At 44.3% G+C, this 15,514-nt stretch overlaps 1 protein-coding gene across 1 annotated transcript in view; it reads right to left on the bottom strand.

Moving 5' to 3' along the window:
* The window catches only part of XRRA1 (X-ray radiation resistance associated 1), a 53,574-nt gene extending 38,060 nt beyond the window's left edge, over window positions 1-15,514 (bottom strand). The window contains exons 1-6 of the mRNA XM_006777923.2: window positions 15,427-15,514; window positions 12,876-12,931; window positions 11,467-11,564; window positions 5,398-5,579; window positions 3,215-3,286; window positions 2,176-2,248 (exon numbers count right to left, since the gene is read on the bottom strand). Coding sequence (XP_006777986.1) covers window positions 2,176-2,248; window positions 3,215-3,286; window positions 5,398-5,579; window positions 11,467-11,560 — 421 coding nt within the window. The 5' untranslated portion in view covers window positions 11,561-11,564; window positions 12,876-12,931; window positions 15,427-15,514. The remainder of the gene's footprint in view (window positions 1-2,175; window positions 2,249-3,214; window positions 3,287-5,397; window positions 5,580-11,466; window positions 11,565-12,875; window positions 12,932-15,426) is intronic.

Here is a 15,514-nt window from a genome sequence, read left to right as displayed (position 1 = left end):
ATGTCTAAATTATGTTCTACAATATAGACATGCCCTAGTTTATTTAACCATTCCCCTATTGACAGCTTTTAGGCTACCTGGATAAAGGGTAAAAACACTTCCCCTTCTGCATGACAACTGGACCTTGGGTTAACTTTCTAGTCTGTGCCCCTGTAACCTGGAACAAATGGTATGATAGCCATGTTACTGAGCAATATCGCTGTGACAAAAATCACATCTGGACTAAGGGAAACTACAAATGGGCAATAAATACCTGGTGGCGACACTAAACTTTGGGCTTCCCTGTGTGTGGTGACTCCTATACTTGGACATGTCCTTTGCAGAAACTCTAGGAGCTATGTCCACGGAGTATTACAGTGGCTATTTGTTCCAGTGGGAAATGACGTTTTTAAGCCAGAATGGCTCCCACATCCACCCACTGAGAGTTTCATTGTCTTGGACCTGACCTGGTGGCCACAGATAACTCACAGATGGTTACATGGACTGCTACACGGAATGCTATGAGGCCTTCACTGAAGAGGAACTGGTGATGTGTGTGGCTGTGTGGAATTACTTAGCTCCTTCTAAGTGAACCCGGTGTCAAGTGTGGCCTTTGGTGGTCTTTTAAGTCAGAATGTTCAGTAAGGCCTAAATTTTAAAAAGTAGGTATTTCAGGATATTTCCAATGAACATCCTGTACAAGTGTGCTTCTGTAGAATAAATTCCGGGAAGTGGAGCAACTAGATGAAAGGCAATGACTGTTTTAAGAAAAACTGTCAAATTGCCTTCCGAAGATGTTGCACCAATTTATTACACTTCTGTCTGTTGAAGTCGAGAGTACGGTCTCCATTTCCCTACTGATGTGGTCCAACTGCCATCAGCCCTCAATTTTTTGTCAGCATTTGATAAGTAGAAAATAGTATGTTGATGCTGTTTTAATTATTAGTGAGGTTGAGCATCTTTTCACATGCCTGTTGGCATTTGTATTCAAGCCCATGTTCCTGACAGACTACACTGTCTCCTCAAGGGCAGGGACTTCATCAAATGCTTCTTCAAAAACACTCCTTAAACAACGCATTCAGACGGAACTCATCCTATTTCTTCCCGAACCTGCCTCTCCTCTAGTGCCCTCTGTCTCAGTGAATCCTCTTGATCCTCCCTCTCTCCAGATGCCCACTAGTTACCAAGTCCTGTTATCTCTGCCTCTTTCTGAATCTTATCTTAACTCCTATTATCCTTAATGCCATGGCCCTGATTCAGGTCTCCCCTCCCCTCCCTTGGAAAAATAAAACCACCTCCCAGGTTTCCTGATCTCCACCTTCTTCTTCTCTTATAATCCGCCCTCCTCGAACCACCACTGAGCCTCTCTGTTTAAAAGCTGTTCAAGGCTCTCCCTGCCTGCAGGATTAAGTCCAAGCCACTCAGGGCCCTTGATAATCTCCTCCCTACCAAGCTTTCTAGTTTCTATTCTCTACTACCTGCATCCCTTGCAGACATACAAAGCTCCCTCAGGGACCCTGATCAGGTATTGCCATCCACATCTGCTCAGTCAACCTTACCTTCTAACTCCTGAGTCTCTTCTATTCATTTTTTTTTAGCTCTTAGTTAGGTGCTCCTCTTCTCAGAAGTATCTCCAGACACTCTGGCCTTTGATGTCTTGCTTATATTCTCGCATAGCCTTTTGTGATTCCCTCTATCACTGCATTTACTGTATTCTGCTATAACTGTGTCTGAGCCATCTCTACTAAACTAAGACTCAGCAAAATAGAACTTGGCTGCATTCATTTCTAGAAGCCAAGCATTCACACAGTCCTGACATCCAGCAGGGGTCGCTGTGGATTGGCTAAATAAATAAGAAGGCTTTATGCTCCAATAGGAGCTCTTACTGGCTCAAAAACATCTTTATATACCCATCTCATCTGAGCCTACCAGGCATCTTGTCTCGGAGAGGAAAAAGGAAGCAAATTATCTCCATTTACACATAGAGAAGCAACGGCTCACAGAAAAATGTTCTCAGTGGTAGTGCCTATTCTGGGTTACAATCCAGATCTGTGCGTTCTCCAGCGCCCAGCTTACTGTACTACAAAAAACAGATGAGCGGCCAGTCACAGATGGACTGACAGGCAGGTTCTAACTTGAGTGACTGGCTGTGCCGGCCAAGAGGCAGAAGACAGTTTTCAGGCAGAAAAAGCTCACCTAGAGGTAGCAAGTTTTCTGAGGCATTGATATAAATCACGGAATTAAAATTCTTGAAGTCCTTTTCCTTAGCCTGCAGAAAGGCATTTCAAAAGAATGTTCAGAAAAGTACAGTGAGTGATACTCTGAAGACCCCTGTAACCACTATCCAGCTTTAATAAATCTGAATATTTTGCTGTCTTTGCTTCAAATTTCTTTAAAGAAAAACATTTCAGAGCTGCCCCTCCCTTCTTATCCCTCCTGACCACATTCTTCTCCCCGCCCCCCACAAATGACAGCTATCCTAAATTGGTGATTATCATTCCCATACTTGTATTACAAATTACATATGTATCCATAAACTATATATAGTATTATTTACCTGTTTTTAAAACTATATTGAATGCAATCTTACTGTAGATATTCTGTAACCTGCCTTTCTTGCTCAATACTATGTTTTTGAGATTTACTTGTGTTGCTACATGTAGTCCTAGCTCATTCACTTTAATTGCTGAATGGTATTATATAAGCAATCTCCCTTTGTGTGCCATGGAAGACCTACAAACAGAAATGCATGCCATAATATCCTGTATATACATTGGCTAATGGTAGGCCACACATTTGGCTCTGAGATACCTATTAGCCAATGCAAAGAAAGAAACAGGATTCATTATGTGAGTCACAGTATCTGTAAGTTAAGAACAAACCAGCATCTTGAGAGAAACATTACCACTTCTGGCACTGAAACCTGACAGAAACTTCTCCTGTAGGCTCTTTTGATGGGAACGCTGTCACACAATGAATCATGCCCCAACAAAATTCTACGGCCAATTCAAACACACTTCTACAAGCCTATTTCCTTTCATTCACCTCACATGGGACATGATAAGACCAAATTTAGAACCAAAGATTGTGTCTTAATGTTGTTTCCACCCACGAGTCCTTGTCTGATCCTCCCCTTCCCTTGTGACCAGATCCCCATGCCCCAGGGACTCAGGAGGTCCAATGGGCAAATAGCCGGGAGCCACCTCAGGAGTGGCCCACCCCAATTACATCTCACCTTAGAGAACTTTAGGCCGCTCACGTTAATGGTGCACAGTTCTGACGGGCTCCTCACACAGTGGTGCGTCAGCTGGAACACAGTGCAGAGAGTCAACTCTTAAGGTCCCAACAAAGTTTATCTAATTGGCCAGGGCAACAAATGACCTCCTGCTGAGGAAGGCAGCCTGGGACAGTGGGAAGAGCATGGGCTTTGAAGTTGTTCGGAACGAAGCTGCCATCTCAGCTTTTCCACCTCTCAGGTTCCCATCTGTAAGATGGGGAGAGTAACATGAACTTTATGGGGTTCTTAGGAGGATTCCTTCCTCTCTGTTCCTTCTCTGTCTTTTTGGCCTTATTTTCTCTACCTAGTTCTAAAAAAAATCTGTATTTCTGGGGCTTTACCAATATTATACATTTGTCATAATTTATTCATTTGTTCGTTCATTCATTCATTCATTCATCCATCCATCCATTCATTCACTGAATATTTATTAATCACTATGTTGGGCCATGCATTATGCTAAATATATCAATACACTTTCTTCTAATCTTAACTATTATTATACCCCTTTTAAAATGAGAAAAATAAGACTAAGAGCTAGTGAGAAATCTATGATTTAAACCCAAATCTGTCATCACTAAACTTTGTGCTTTTTTTTGACTACCATATGTTGCCCCTCAACACTAAAAGGTTGGAAGAAAAGTTCAACTTTGGAGCTTCTATTTCTGTTTAACTGAGCATTATTCCTTTTTTCTGTTAATCATTTATTTATGATGTCTTTTATGTTTAGACATGGAACTAGGCACTGGGAAGATAATAAAGGAAAAACAGAAATATTCCATGTCTTCAAGCAACTTTCAAGTGCATGGAAGCCAAATAGCAAGAAAGTTTTTATGTGATAAATATTTTTTAATGAGAAATTCAAGATGCTAAGGGAAACAATTATAGGAGGTGGAAGTGAGGCCATATTTACTGAAGGAAGTAACAGTTCAACTGAGACCTAAGAGCTAAGTAGGAGTTGGTCCCATGAAAGTGGGTGGCAGGGGCTGTGAACGCTATCAAGACAGGAAAAAGCAAGGTGCTTTGGAGAGGAAGAAAAACCAGAGAAGGCTAGGGAGGCAGCCACTAGATGCTATCCAGAGTGGCAACATGGACAAGAAGCCATCTCGATTAATGTGGACCTTACATGTTGCTGGAAACAAGGGAAAAGACCACCATGAGAAGTGTTCCTGCCCTTCCTCAGTACTGCTGTTTCAGTCCTTCCCACCCTCAATGAGAAGTGAACAAAACCATGAAAGAAATTCCATAGGACTCTGTGGAAAGCGTACACCTCACCACTTGAGGTGAGATTCAACTACCTATCCCCTCAAAGCTCTCTTTCAACAGCTGACCTGTGCAGAAACCCATCTCTTGAGATTCACAAGAGAGCCTGGAACAAAGCAGGCTGCCAGAGAGTTCTTCGTAGGGAGCTCTGAGCACTGGATTGTGCTTTAATATTGAGCACAGTCCAGTTCTCAGAGTTCCCTCTCTAGCACTGAGGCATTGCACAGAGCAGATGTGACATCACCTGCTGGTCTGCAACACAGCGAACCAGCCCTCTTTGGAAAGCCTGCCCCAGGCACTGGGTGACATCTGGTTGTCAGCCAGACACTACACCCATAGGACAGAGGTTGAGAAGTGTAGATAGAGCTCCCCAAGCCCCCCTGCTCCTAGAGAGATCTCCCCAGAGCAGAGCAGGAATCGCTACACCCTACTAGGTACTGGAATGGGATTTTCAATTTACTGTTCCCCATGATTTACTCATTTGCCTCCCCAACTCAATTAAGAATTTTTACCTGATAGAATGTGCAGGCACAGGTTTCAGAGTCATGAACCAGAGTTCTAACCCTGAGTAGTTCTGATCCTGAGCAGACCTGAGTTCTAATTACTAGCCATACTTTACCTTGGCCAAGGCAAATTAGCCCTCAGGGCCTCGGATTTCCCATCTGCACAATGGCAACAACAAAACAACAAAACAGGAATAAATCTCACAAGGTGTAAAGAAAGCTTTACACATAAAGCTTCGGGTCCCTTCATCATCCCGGCTGTACTTAATTTGCCCCTCTAAAAGTCTGGGGTGGACTGGGGTAGGTGTAGAGCGGAGCAGCCAGGACAGCCACCAGCTGATATTGCCAGCCATTCCAGGATGCAGTTACTCTCACCAGAAAATCCTGGTCCAGCACGTGTTCAGGAATGTCTGCTTGGTTTTTCCTTTGAGACTTTTTCTTCCCTTTGGTCTCAAAAGGAACCTTCTGGCTTTTCTGACCTTCAGGTGGTGCCTCAACCGCACTTCCCTTGGGCTTCTTCTTGAGGTTTTTTCGAGCCACTAACCAATGTCCTCGGCCTGTTGAGAAGATCAGAACAGTGAGGAGCAAACTCTTTCAAAGCCACAGCTGGTGTTCTTACAGGTTATTTATCTAAAATACTAAAACCAAAAAGGCTTCTCAGTACCTAATATGCACCAGATACCGTACTGCTACTGGCGATGGGGGTTAGGGAGAAGATGTCTACATAATTATCTCAATGAATTGGCCCCCAAACCCAGTGAAGATATGGCACTGCCCCATTTCACAGATGAAAAGGTGGAGACTCAAAGAGATGAAATGGTTTGCCTAATTCCTTCCTCCGCGTTTGCCTTTAAACTCTAATTGTTCTTCAAGACCCCAGTTCAAGTATTTCCTGTTCTGTAAAACCCTTACGGGCTCCCCTCAGCAGAGCAGGTCATTCTTTCCTATGCCGGCTAGTTACTGGCCCATTTGTCGTCTCTTGGGTAAAGCTCAATGTGTGGCATCGTTTAACGGGCTCCATCTTCCCAGACGTTACCCAGGACCCCATCATTGTAGAGGGAAATGCTTCAGAGGCTCAGGATAAGAAAATGATAGAACAGCTGTCATTAAAACACACACACACACACACACACACACACACCAATAACACAAGTTCACCACAGAAAGAACTAGAAAATTGATGTTAAAAAAAAAAAAGAAGAACATAAAATGAATAAAATGTGAGAAGGAAGAGAAGGAGGAGGAGGAGGTGGAGGAGGAGAAGGAGGAGAAGGAGGTGAGGTTTACTAGTAAACTCACCTAAAAATCATGCCCCGGCCCATTTACTCAGTGGTTGGAGCGTCGGCCCATGGACCAAAGAGTGGTGGGTTCAATTCCCAGTCAAGGGTGTGGCTGGGGCACATGCAAGAGGCAACCAACAGACATGTCTCTCTCAGATTGATGTTTTTCTCTCTCTCTCTCTTTCCCCCACCTACCGTGCCTTCCTTCCTAAAGATTAATGAAAAAAATATCTTTGGGTGAGGATTTAAAAAAAAATCATGACAACATTCTAGAATCTATTCTCTCCAGCAGCAATTTTTTTTTTACTGCAAGACATTCATGGCAATCTGTAATTATTTTATTTGTTCACTTATTTATTGTCTTTCTTGCTCTCTAGAGAGGTAGTTCCACAGAGTATAGACTTTACTTATTCATGTCAATATTCCCAAGGCCTGCAACAAGCTTACCACACTGTGAGTGTTGCTGAATGAACCAGGAGCCACAGCCCCCACCCATAATCATCCATTCAGACTTTTCCTGAGCATCTACTTTGTGCTGGGAGCTGGGGCTATGGAGATGAATAAGATAGAGGCCCTGACTCAAAGTAACTAATTATCTATATCTATCTATCTATCTATCTATCTATCTATCTATCTATCCATCCATCCATCCATCCATCCATAGTTACGGAAGCCCAAAGATGGGAGCTATCAGCCCAAGCTACATCTAGTAAGTTGAAAGCTGACTGGGTGGAGATGAAAAAAACCAGGCAGTCTGGGCAAAGGGAGGAGCACAAGTACCCAGAGGTATAAAAAATTGGGACCAGACCTAGTCGGTTTGGCTTAGTGGATAGAGCGTTGGCCTGCAAACTGAAAGGTCCCAGGTTCCATTTCAGTCAAGGGCACATGTTCAGGTTGTGGGCTTGATCCCCAGTGGGGGGCTTGCAGGAGGCAACCAATCGATGATTCTCTCTCATCATTGATGTTTCTATCTCTCTCTCCCTCTTCTTTTCTCTCTGAAATCAATAAAAATATTTTTTTAAAAAATGATTGGGACCACACAGAAGAACAGCATGGAGCTACAGGAACCAGCTTGATGCCTTTGACCACCGGCTCCCTACCCGGGGGGTTGCCCTAGCTCACTGGCCGGCAAACTGCGGCTCGCGAGCCACATGCGGCGAGCCACACTCAAGGGGCCAAAGAGCTGCATGTGGCTCACGAGCCGCAGTTTGCCGACCACTGCCCTAGCTCAATGCTGCCAATCCTGCCTCTTGGATGCAGCTCCTGGCCCATGGCTGGTGTAAGCCAGTTCCCATTCCTATTCTGGGCCTGAAAGTTCAAGCACTCCATTTCCCACAGCTGTCCCCACTGAGGCATGGACCTTTGTCCTTTATCCCAGTAGCCCTGACTCCTGGAGACTCCAGTCTGAGTTGATGCCAAAACGCCCAACACAGCTAGGAAGGAAGGCCCAGGGTGTGTCAGGAGATAAACATGAGGGAAGAAAGATGAGGCTGGGAGGTGAGCAGAGTCAGATCAGAAAGGATCTTGAGAACTAGAAAAAGAGCTTGGGTTTTAATGGGGTAAGCTTAGGGAAGAAATAGTATCTATGGGAAGGATTTTTCCCCCCTCATCATTTTTCATTTTGAGATAATTTTAGACTCCCAGAAAGTTGTAAAAATAGTACAGAGTTCCTGTACAGCTTTCATCCAGTTTCGCTAACGTCATATTGAGTCATAATACAATGATTGAAACCAAGAAATTAACACTGGTATAATATTAGTAGCTAATCTTAATAACCCTTCTTTGAATTTCGCCAGTTTTCTCACTGATGTCCTCTTTCTGTTCCAGGATTCAATCTAGAATCTCATATTTCATTTAGTTGTTATGTCTCCTTAGTTTTCCCCAATTTTGTGACAGTTCTTCCGTCTTTCTTTTTCCTTGAGAGATTTTGACCCTTCTGAAGAATACCAGTCAATTATTTTGTGACATGTCCCTCAGTTTGAATTTGTTTGATGCGTTCCCATAATTAGACTAAGGCTTTTGCACTTCGACAAAACTACCACCGAAGTGATGCTGTGCCCTTGTCAGCACATCAGAAGAGGGAGTACATGATGTTAATATGTCTTATGACTGGTGATGTTAATATTGATCACTTGGATAAGGTGGTGTCAGCATAGTTTCTCTACTGAAAAGTTACTATTTTTCTCTTTGCAATTAATAAAGATAGCTTGAGACTATGCAAATATCTGTTTCTCATCAAATTTTTTGACCCCCTAATTCTAGCATCTGTGATGGTTAATTTTATCTTTCAACTTGGCTAGGGTATAGTAAGAAGTTATTCAGTCAAACACTAATCTAGGTATTGCTGTGAGGGTATTTTGTAGATGTGGCTACCATCTACAATCAGTTGACTTTAAGTAAAGGAGACCAGCCTTGATAATGTGCATGGGTCTCAGCCAATCAGCTGAAAGAACTTAAAAGCAAAAGCTGAGGTTTCTCAGAGGAAAAATTTTGCTTTAAGACTGCAGCATCAGCTCTTCCTGAAGTTTTCAGCCTGCCTGCCCTATAGATTTCAGACTTGCCAGTCCATCATTTTATAAGTCTATTCCTTTAAAAATGTAATGTGTATATATGTGTGTATGCCTATAATGAACATCGCTATGATGTGCACTGACCACCAGAGGCCCAGTGCAGGCCAGGCCGAGGGACCCCACCAGTGTACAATTGGGGCCAGGGAAGGACCACAGGAAGGCTCCAGGGCGTGTCCAGCCTATTTCGCCTAGTCCCGATAGACTGGACCCAGCAGCAAGCTAACCTACTGGTGGGAGCATCTACCCCCCTGGTGGTCAGTGTGCGTCACAGTGACTGGTTGAACAGTCAAATGAACAGTTGAACACTTAGCATATTAGGCTTTTATTATATAAGAATATATATATGTATGATATGTGTATGTATGTATGTATACATACATATATATGTGTATACTAGTATGTACATCCTATATAATAAATGCCTAATATGCTAAGTGTCCGGTCAGCCATTCAACCAATCAAAGCATAATATGCTAATGATATGCTAAGGCCGCTCAACCACTTGCTATGCCGTGCACTGACCACCAGGGAACAGGCAGTCCACCAGTCTCTATGATGTGCAATGACCACCAGAGGGCAGATGCTCTGACCAGTAGGTTAGCTTGCTACTGGGGTCTGGCCAATTGGGACTGAGCAAGATGGGCCATATATGCTCTCCATGATCCCTCCCTGGCTGGCCAACCTCCCACATCCCTCACCGGCCCCCATCGTGTACTGGTAGGGTCCCTTGGCCTGGCCTGCACCCTCTTGCAATCCGGGACCCCTTGGGGGATGTCGCAAAGCCAGTTTCAGCCTGACAGAAGAACGACAGGCCGCTATGATGCGCACTGACCACCAGGGAGCAGATGCTCAATGCAGGAGCTGCCCCCTGGGAGTCAGTTCGCTCCCACAGAGGGAGCACTGCTCAGCAGAAGTGGCGGAAGCCTCTCTTGCCTCCACAGCATTTGGACATCTCCAAGGGCTCCCGGACTGCGAGAGGGCGCAGGCCAGGCTGAGGGACACTAGCCCCCCGCCATGCACAAATTTTGTGCACCAGGCCTCTAGTATATATATAAAATTATGGACTGATGGATATTTATTCAATGGTTTATAACCCAAATCTACCTTTATCTATTTTGTTGCTCAGAATGTCCCAGCTTTGGCTATTGGAAACTCCTTTAAGTTGGCTCTTACATCCTTTTGACATGACCTATTGCTTTTCTGACCACTTCTTTACTTTCTGGCACCACATGATGTTCTAGGCTCAATTTGTATTTTCCCTGTCCCAGCCCTAGAACAACTTGTTCTCCGAGGAGCCCTGGCTTCTTTTATTGGAGAATAGTATTTAGAAACCACAATGTAGGTACCAGTATGCACTTCATGACTGAGGTATCACTGCTCTCAGTGGACTAGGAAATATACACACATATACTAACACATGCAGATGCATCTGACTATATTTACTTCTCTATCCATCTCTCTCTCTGTGTGTGTGAGGGGGTATGGGTATAAAACCACGATTTCATACTGGGAATTCCATGGGAGGGTTTCAAACAGGTAGGAGCCAGAGAAGATCTCTATGTGAAAAATGAAATCACTCTAGAGAAGTGGGGAGGACAGACAGGAGAAGATGGTTCTTCTAAAATGCAGTGCACAGAGTGACCAGCAAGTCACTTCACGTGGAGTAAATTAAGGGTACTCCTCCTTGCTCTACTCTTTCAGAGCAACAAATCCAACCCAGTGAAGCCACACTTCTTTGGCAGTGTTCCACCTGCATGGCTCTGCTTGTGTTGTGAGGAGTCTCTGCCACAGAGGTGTTTATAACTAGATAAACGTTTGAAAAACTACTTAGCAGAGTCGAGTTTAAGCCATTTTACTTAGGAGCTTGGCAGAATACAATTAATCATTAAACAGGAAACAGAGAGAGGAAGATGGCTCGCCAGAGAGGGTGGGCACAGGGGGAGCTACATGTGGGAGAAGTGGGAGAAGAGCTGGGCTTTGTGGATGGGGAGAATTTGGATAACTGGAATGAGGGCTGGGCAAATAAAAAAAAAAAGCTATGTGGCCCTAACTGGTTTGGCTCAGTGGATAGAGCGTCGGTCTGCGGACTGAAAGGTCCCAGGTTCGATTCTGGTCAAGGGCATGTACCTTGGTTGCGGGCACATCCCCAGTAGGGGGTGTGTAGGAGGCAGCTGATTGATGTTTCTCTCTCATCGATGTTTCTAATTCTCTATCCCTCTCCCTTCCTCTCTGTATAAAAATCAATAATATATATATATTTTTAAAAAGCTACGTGAAATGAGAGCACTATGGAATAGGGCATAAATAAAGGAATGGGGCTGGAAAAAGGATAATGGGAGGTTAGACTCTGAAGACAAAACAGCAGGTGCAGGAGCCAGCAATGGGAAGTCACTGAACAGAAGGGAACTCAATGGTAAGACATGCACTTTAGGAGGCTCCCGGAGGCTGCTGGGGACGATGGACTGGAAGAGACGGGAATAGGTGGGGCAGGGAACAGAAGTCAAGGGGCAGGAGAGAAAGAAACGGACATGAGAGACATTCTAAAGCTGGAGCTGGCTGTGAGGCAAAGATAGCAATTGGAGAAGTCACCTGACCTTCCTCCGGTTTCCGAAGCAGATTTTTGGCTGGAAAGCAGTTGTTCAGGTAAGGCTTCCCATCATCCAGCTTGTAGACTCCTGAGGAGGCCATCGCCCTGAGAGCGAGGCAAGGAAAAAGAGGAAGTAGAAGGGTGAGAAGGCGCAGCATTGCTCTCTCATCCCAGCGCGGCCTGTGAGCCCTGCAGGGCCACCACACAGTATCATACCCCATCTCTGAGGGCCTGGAGGCCACTGCCCTGCTTCAGAAATGGGGGTTAAAGGAAGGGGGAGACAAAGCCTTAGGTTTTGTTTGTTTGTTTGTTTGTTTTTTAGTTCAGATCAATCCTAACCCAGCAAGAGCATCACCTTTGGACTCAGGCAGACCTGGTTTGAATACTGGCTGTGATTTTCCTCGCTCCACGAGTGGGAAAGTTACTCTATCCCTCTAAGCCTGTTCCTTACCTGCAAAATGTGGGTAGTAATACCTACCTTAATAGAAAGGGAAAAGGATCATTTTTGGCAAGATGATAGGCAAATAACGGGATTTGAAGGGGATAAGTAAGATTTGAGGGATGCATTCAGTTTATTGATAGATAGATAAGCATTCTAAACAGAAAAGCCACATGACTGAGGACATGGTGGTCGACATTCCTGGTGAAATAAAGAAACAATCTGACCCAGGAAGAGGATGTGTGTTTGCAAGTCTTGGACAATAAGGCTAGGCAGGAAGGGTGGTGTCTGCTCCTGAAGGGCCTTCAGTGCCAGGTCAGGAGCTCTGGACCCGAGGGTTTTTATACATATTTCTGAGCTCCCTAAGCTCCTCCTCTAAGCTCCTCCAGAGGAAGGACAGCATCTACGATATTCATCTCTTTACCCCCAGCACCTAACACAGCACCTGGCACATAACAAATTCCATAATTATTTGTGGAATGAATGAGTGATGTTGTATCTTCTTTGGTCCACCACAAGGCACTCTGAATTTCCTGATTCTTGACCACCCTCAAAAGAACTGGAGGCCCCTCCTATGTGTCCCCACGACAACCCATACTTCTAGTGTAGTACTTATTACTTTATTATAATTGTTTGCTGCCCTTACCAACTTCCCACCTGCTATGGAGCCTGTGATACCTTATCACCTATGTAATCCCAAAGCCCAGCACAGAGCCTAGAACTCACTAAAAATGTGTTGGGAAGATGAATGGGTAGATGGAGAAAGATCAACAGTAATTCACTCAATCTATCTTTTCGGAAATCTCTCTTGTGACCAACTACACCTATCTGCCAGATAGATGGATAGATGGATGAATGAATGAATGAATGAATGAATGAATAACTGGCTGGGAAATGTTAGAGATGATGACTGTTGGAGAAGGCTCAAGTAACTTAAAGAAAATAGGAACCTTGCTTCTGATCTGCATAGTACTTACTTGATTTTTGATCTTCGGAAAAGTCTCTTGACTTCCCTTTTTTTGTGTTTCTTCACCTGTAAAATAGACATTACACTCCTTTTTAGCCTGCCATTCAGAACTCTTGACCTTGCTCCTTAATTATATTCTTCTATTACTCTTATGTTCCAAAAAGTGTCTCACCTAGGGCCTAGAAAAATACCATAGACTAAAAAACTCAGAAGTAGGTTGATACATATGTAGAGATACAGAGACACAGACGGGAAGGTGGAACAGAAGAATAGTTGTATGACAATGGGATATGGCTAGAGAGCTTAAATAAGCTGTGCAAATCACAAATCAGTAAAGAAAGAATCAGTTTATAGGATCATTTACACAAGATAAATTTGTGCACAGCAACAGTAGCAAAGACAACGTTGAAAGATACAATCTGGGAAAAGATATTTGCTATGCACATAACACAAAGAATGAACCAGACTCATGCTCATGGGGGACGTACAGACCTGCATACAACTAATCATAGACCTGCATACAACTAATCATAGACATTCCAATTCCCTAGGTGGAACACTAGGTGAGAAGGTGTGGATTTACAGCTAATGACCTAGAAAGGGCACATAACCCCCAGGTCCCATAGTCTAGAAAGTAACCCAAAGAGAAACAGGAACTTTATCTGCATGATGGAAAAAATAAAGTTCAAGTTCCAGATTTAGAGGCTACCTGCCTAGTTAGCTTCAGCTACTAGTACTTCTGGTCTCATCTGAAGGAGCAAATATCAGACTAATTGTAGTGCCTCTCCTCTACATGGACACACACGCACACGCACACGCACACGCACACGCACACACACATGCTTTTCATCTGCATACATTTGCTTGTCTTATTCCTTTGGCTATCACACGTTGTCCCTCTTTGCCTGGCTCATGCAGATGTCTTCTCCTCAGGTTGACCCTTCTCTGTGCTACCATCTAAGGCCTGCCTCTTTTTTTTTATTATTTTTTTTAAAGATATTTTATTGATTTTTTACAGAGAGGAAGGGAGAGAGATAGAGAGTTAGAAACATCGATGAGAGAGAGACATCGATCAGCTGCCTCCTGCACATCTCCTACTGGGGATGTGCCTGCAACCAAGGTACATGCCCTTGACCGGAATCGAACCCGGGACCTTTCAGTCCGCAGGCCGACGCTCTATCCGCTGAGCCAAACCGGTTTCGGCCTAAGGCCTTCCTCTTAATAGAGGCACAATGCTCCATTAAGTATATTATAATGGTCTGCTTAACTGCCTGGTCCCCACTCCAAACAACGCCCCCCCCGCCCCAAAACCCCAGGCTGTGAGCCGCTCTAAGGCCAGGCCTGGATCCTACATATTTCTCTATCACCAGCACCTCATACAGCCCATTGAAGAGGCTCAATGTTCACTGAAATAAACGGAACCATGAACACAATGCTATGGAGCACTTCCTTCTATCTGGAGGAAGGAAGAAGGAAGGATCGGGAAAGGTGTCATTAGAGCTGGGTCACGAGAAATGAGAAGTTATAAAAGATAAACAACGAAAAGCTACAGGGGCATCTTCACAGAGATGAGGAAATCTCATCTAATATTATTTAGTGATAATTACCGGAGGAACGTTAGCTTTGCCAAGACAGGTATTTTGTCAGTTCTATTCAACAAAATATCCCCAGTGACTGCTACATAGTAAGCCCTCAATAACTACATGTTCAGTCATTTGGACACTTAGGGGTTTATGGAAATAAAAAACACACAAGCGATGCAATGTAACAGAGCACAGTATAGTACAATCCTGTTATGTGATAACTTTGGGTCGCTAGGATAGGAATTCTACGAGAGTAGGAAACAGATTTGTCTTGATCCCCCTGTATCCCTTAGTATATAGTTCTGGGCAATGTTGCTGCTCAAAAACTTTCGTGGAAAAAAAAAAGTCAATTAATAAACATCTAGAATACTATTACATCCTAACATTATACAAGCAGAGCAGCAGAGGGAACATACTATGTGTTTTGATGTTAAACAACACCTGGCTTCTAAGTCAGGTTCTGATACATGCTATGTGGCCTTGGGTGAGCGCCTTACCCTCCTCACCTGACAGGGCTGTCAGGGGACAAAACGGATATAAAGATGGCGCACGCGCGCTCTATCCGTCACACACACACACACACACACACACATACACACACAGTGGAGTATTACTCAGCAATAAAAAAAGAATGAGCTGTCTTCTTCAGAGCTGCCTGCAGAGGTGGCAGCCACTTCCTATTCTGCCTCATGGCAGCCCTCAGACCCCTCATGAAACCCACGATCAATCATCAGAAAAAGGACCAAGAAGCTCATCTATCACCCGTCGGGCAGATATGTCAAAATTAATCGGAACTGGTAGACACCCAGAGGCATGCACAGTAGGGTGCACAGGAGAGTTAGGGGCCAGACCTTGATGTCCAACACTGCGTATGGGAGCAACAAGAAAACAAAGCCTGTGCCGCCCAGTGGCTGTTGAGCGTTCCTGGCCCATAGTGTCAAGGAGCTTGGAGTGCTGCTGACGTCCAGCAAATCTTACTTTGCGGAGATTGATCCCAACGTTTCCTCTCACAGCTGCAAAGCCATTGTGAAAAGAGCGGCCCAGCTGGCCACCAGGGTCACCAGTC

This window comes from Myotis davidii, unplaced genomic scaffold, assembly GCF_000327345.1.
Source record: "Myotis davidii unplaced genomic scaffold, ASM32734v1 scaffold169, whole genome shotgun sequence".
NCBI classification, from domain to species: domain Eukaryota; kingdom Metazoa; phylum Chordata; class Mammalia; order Chiroptera; family Vespertilionidae; genus Myotis; species Myotis davidii.
This window is presented reverse-complemented; position numbering and strand designations above follow the sequence as displayed.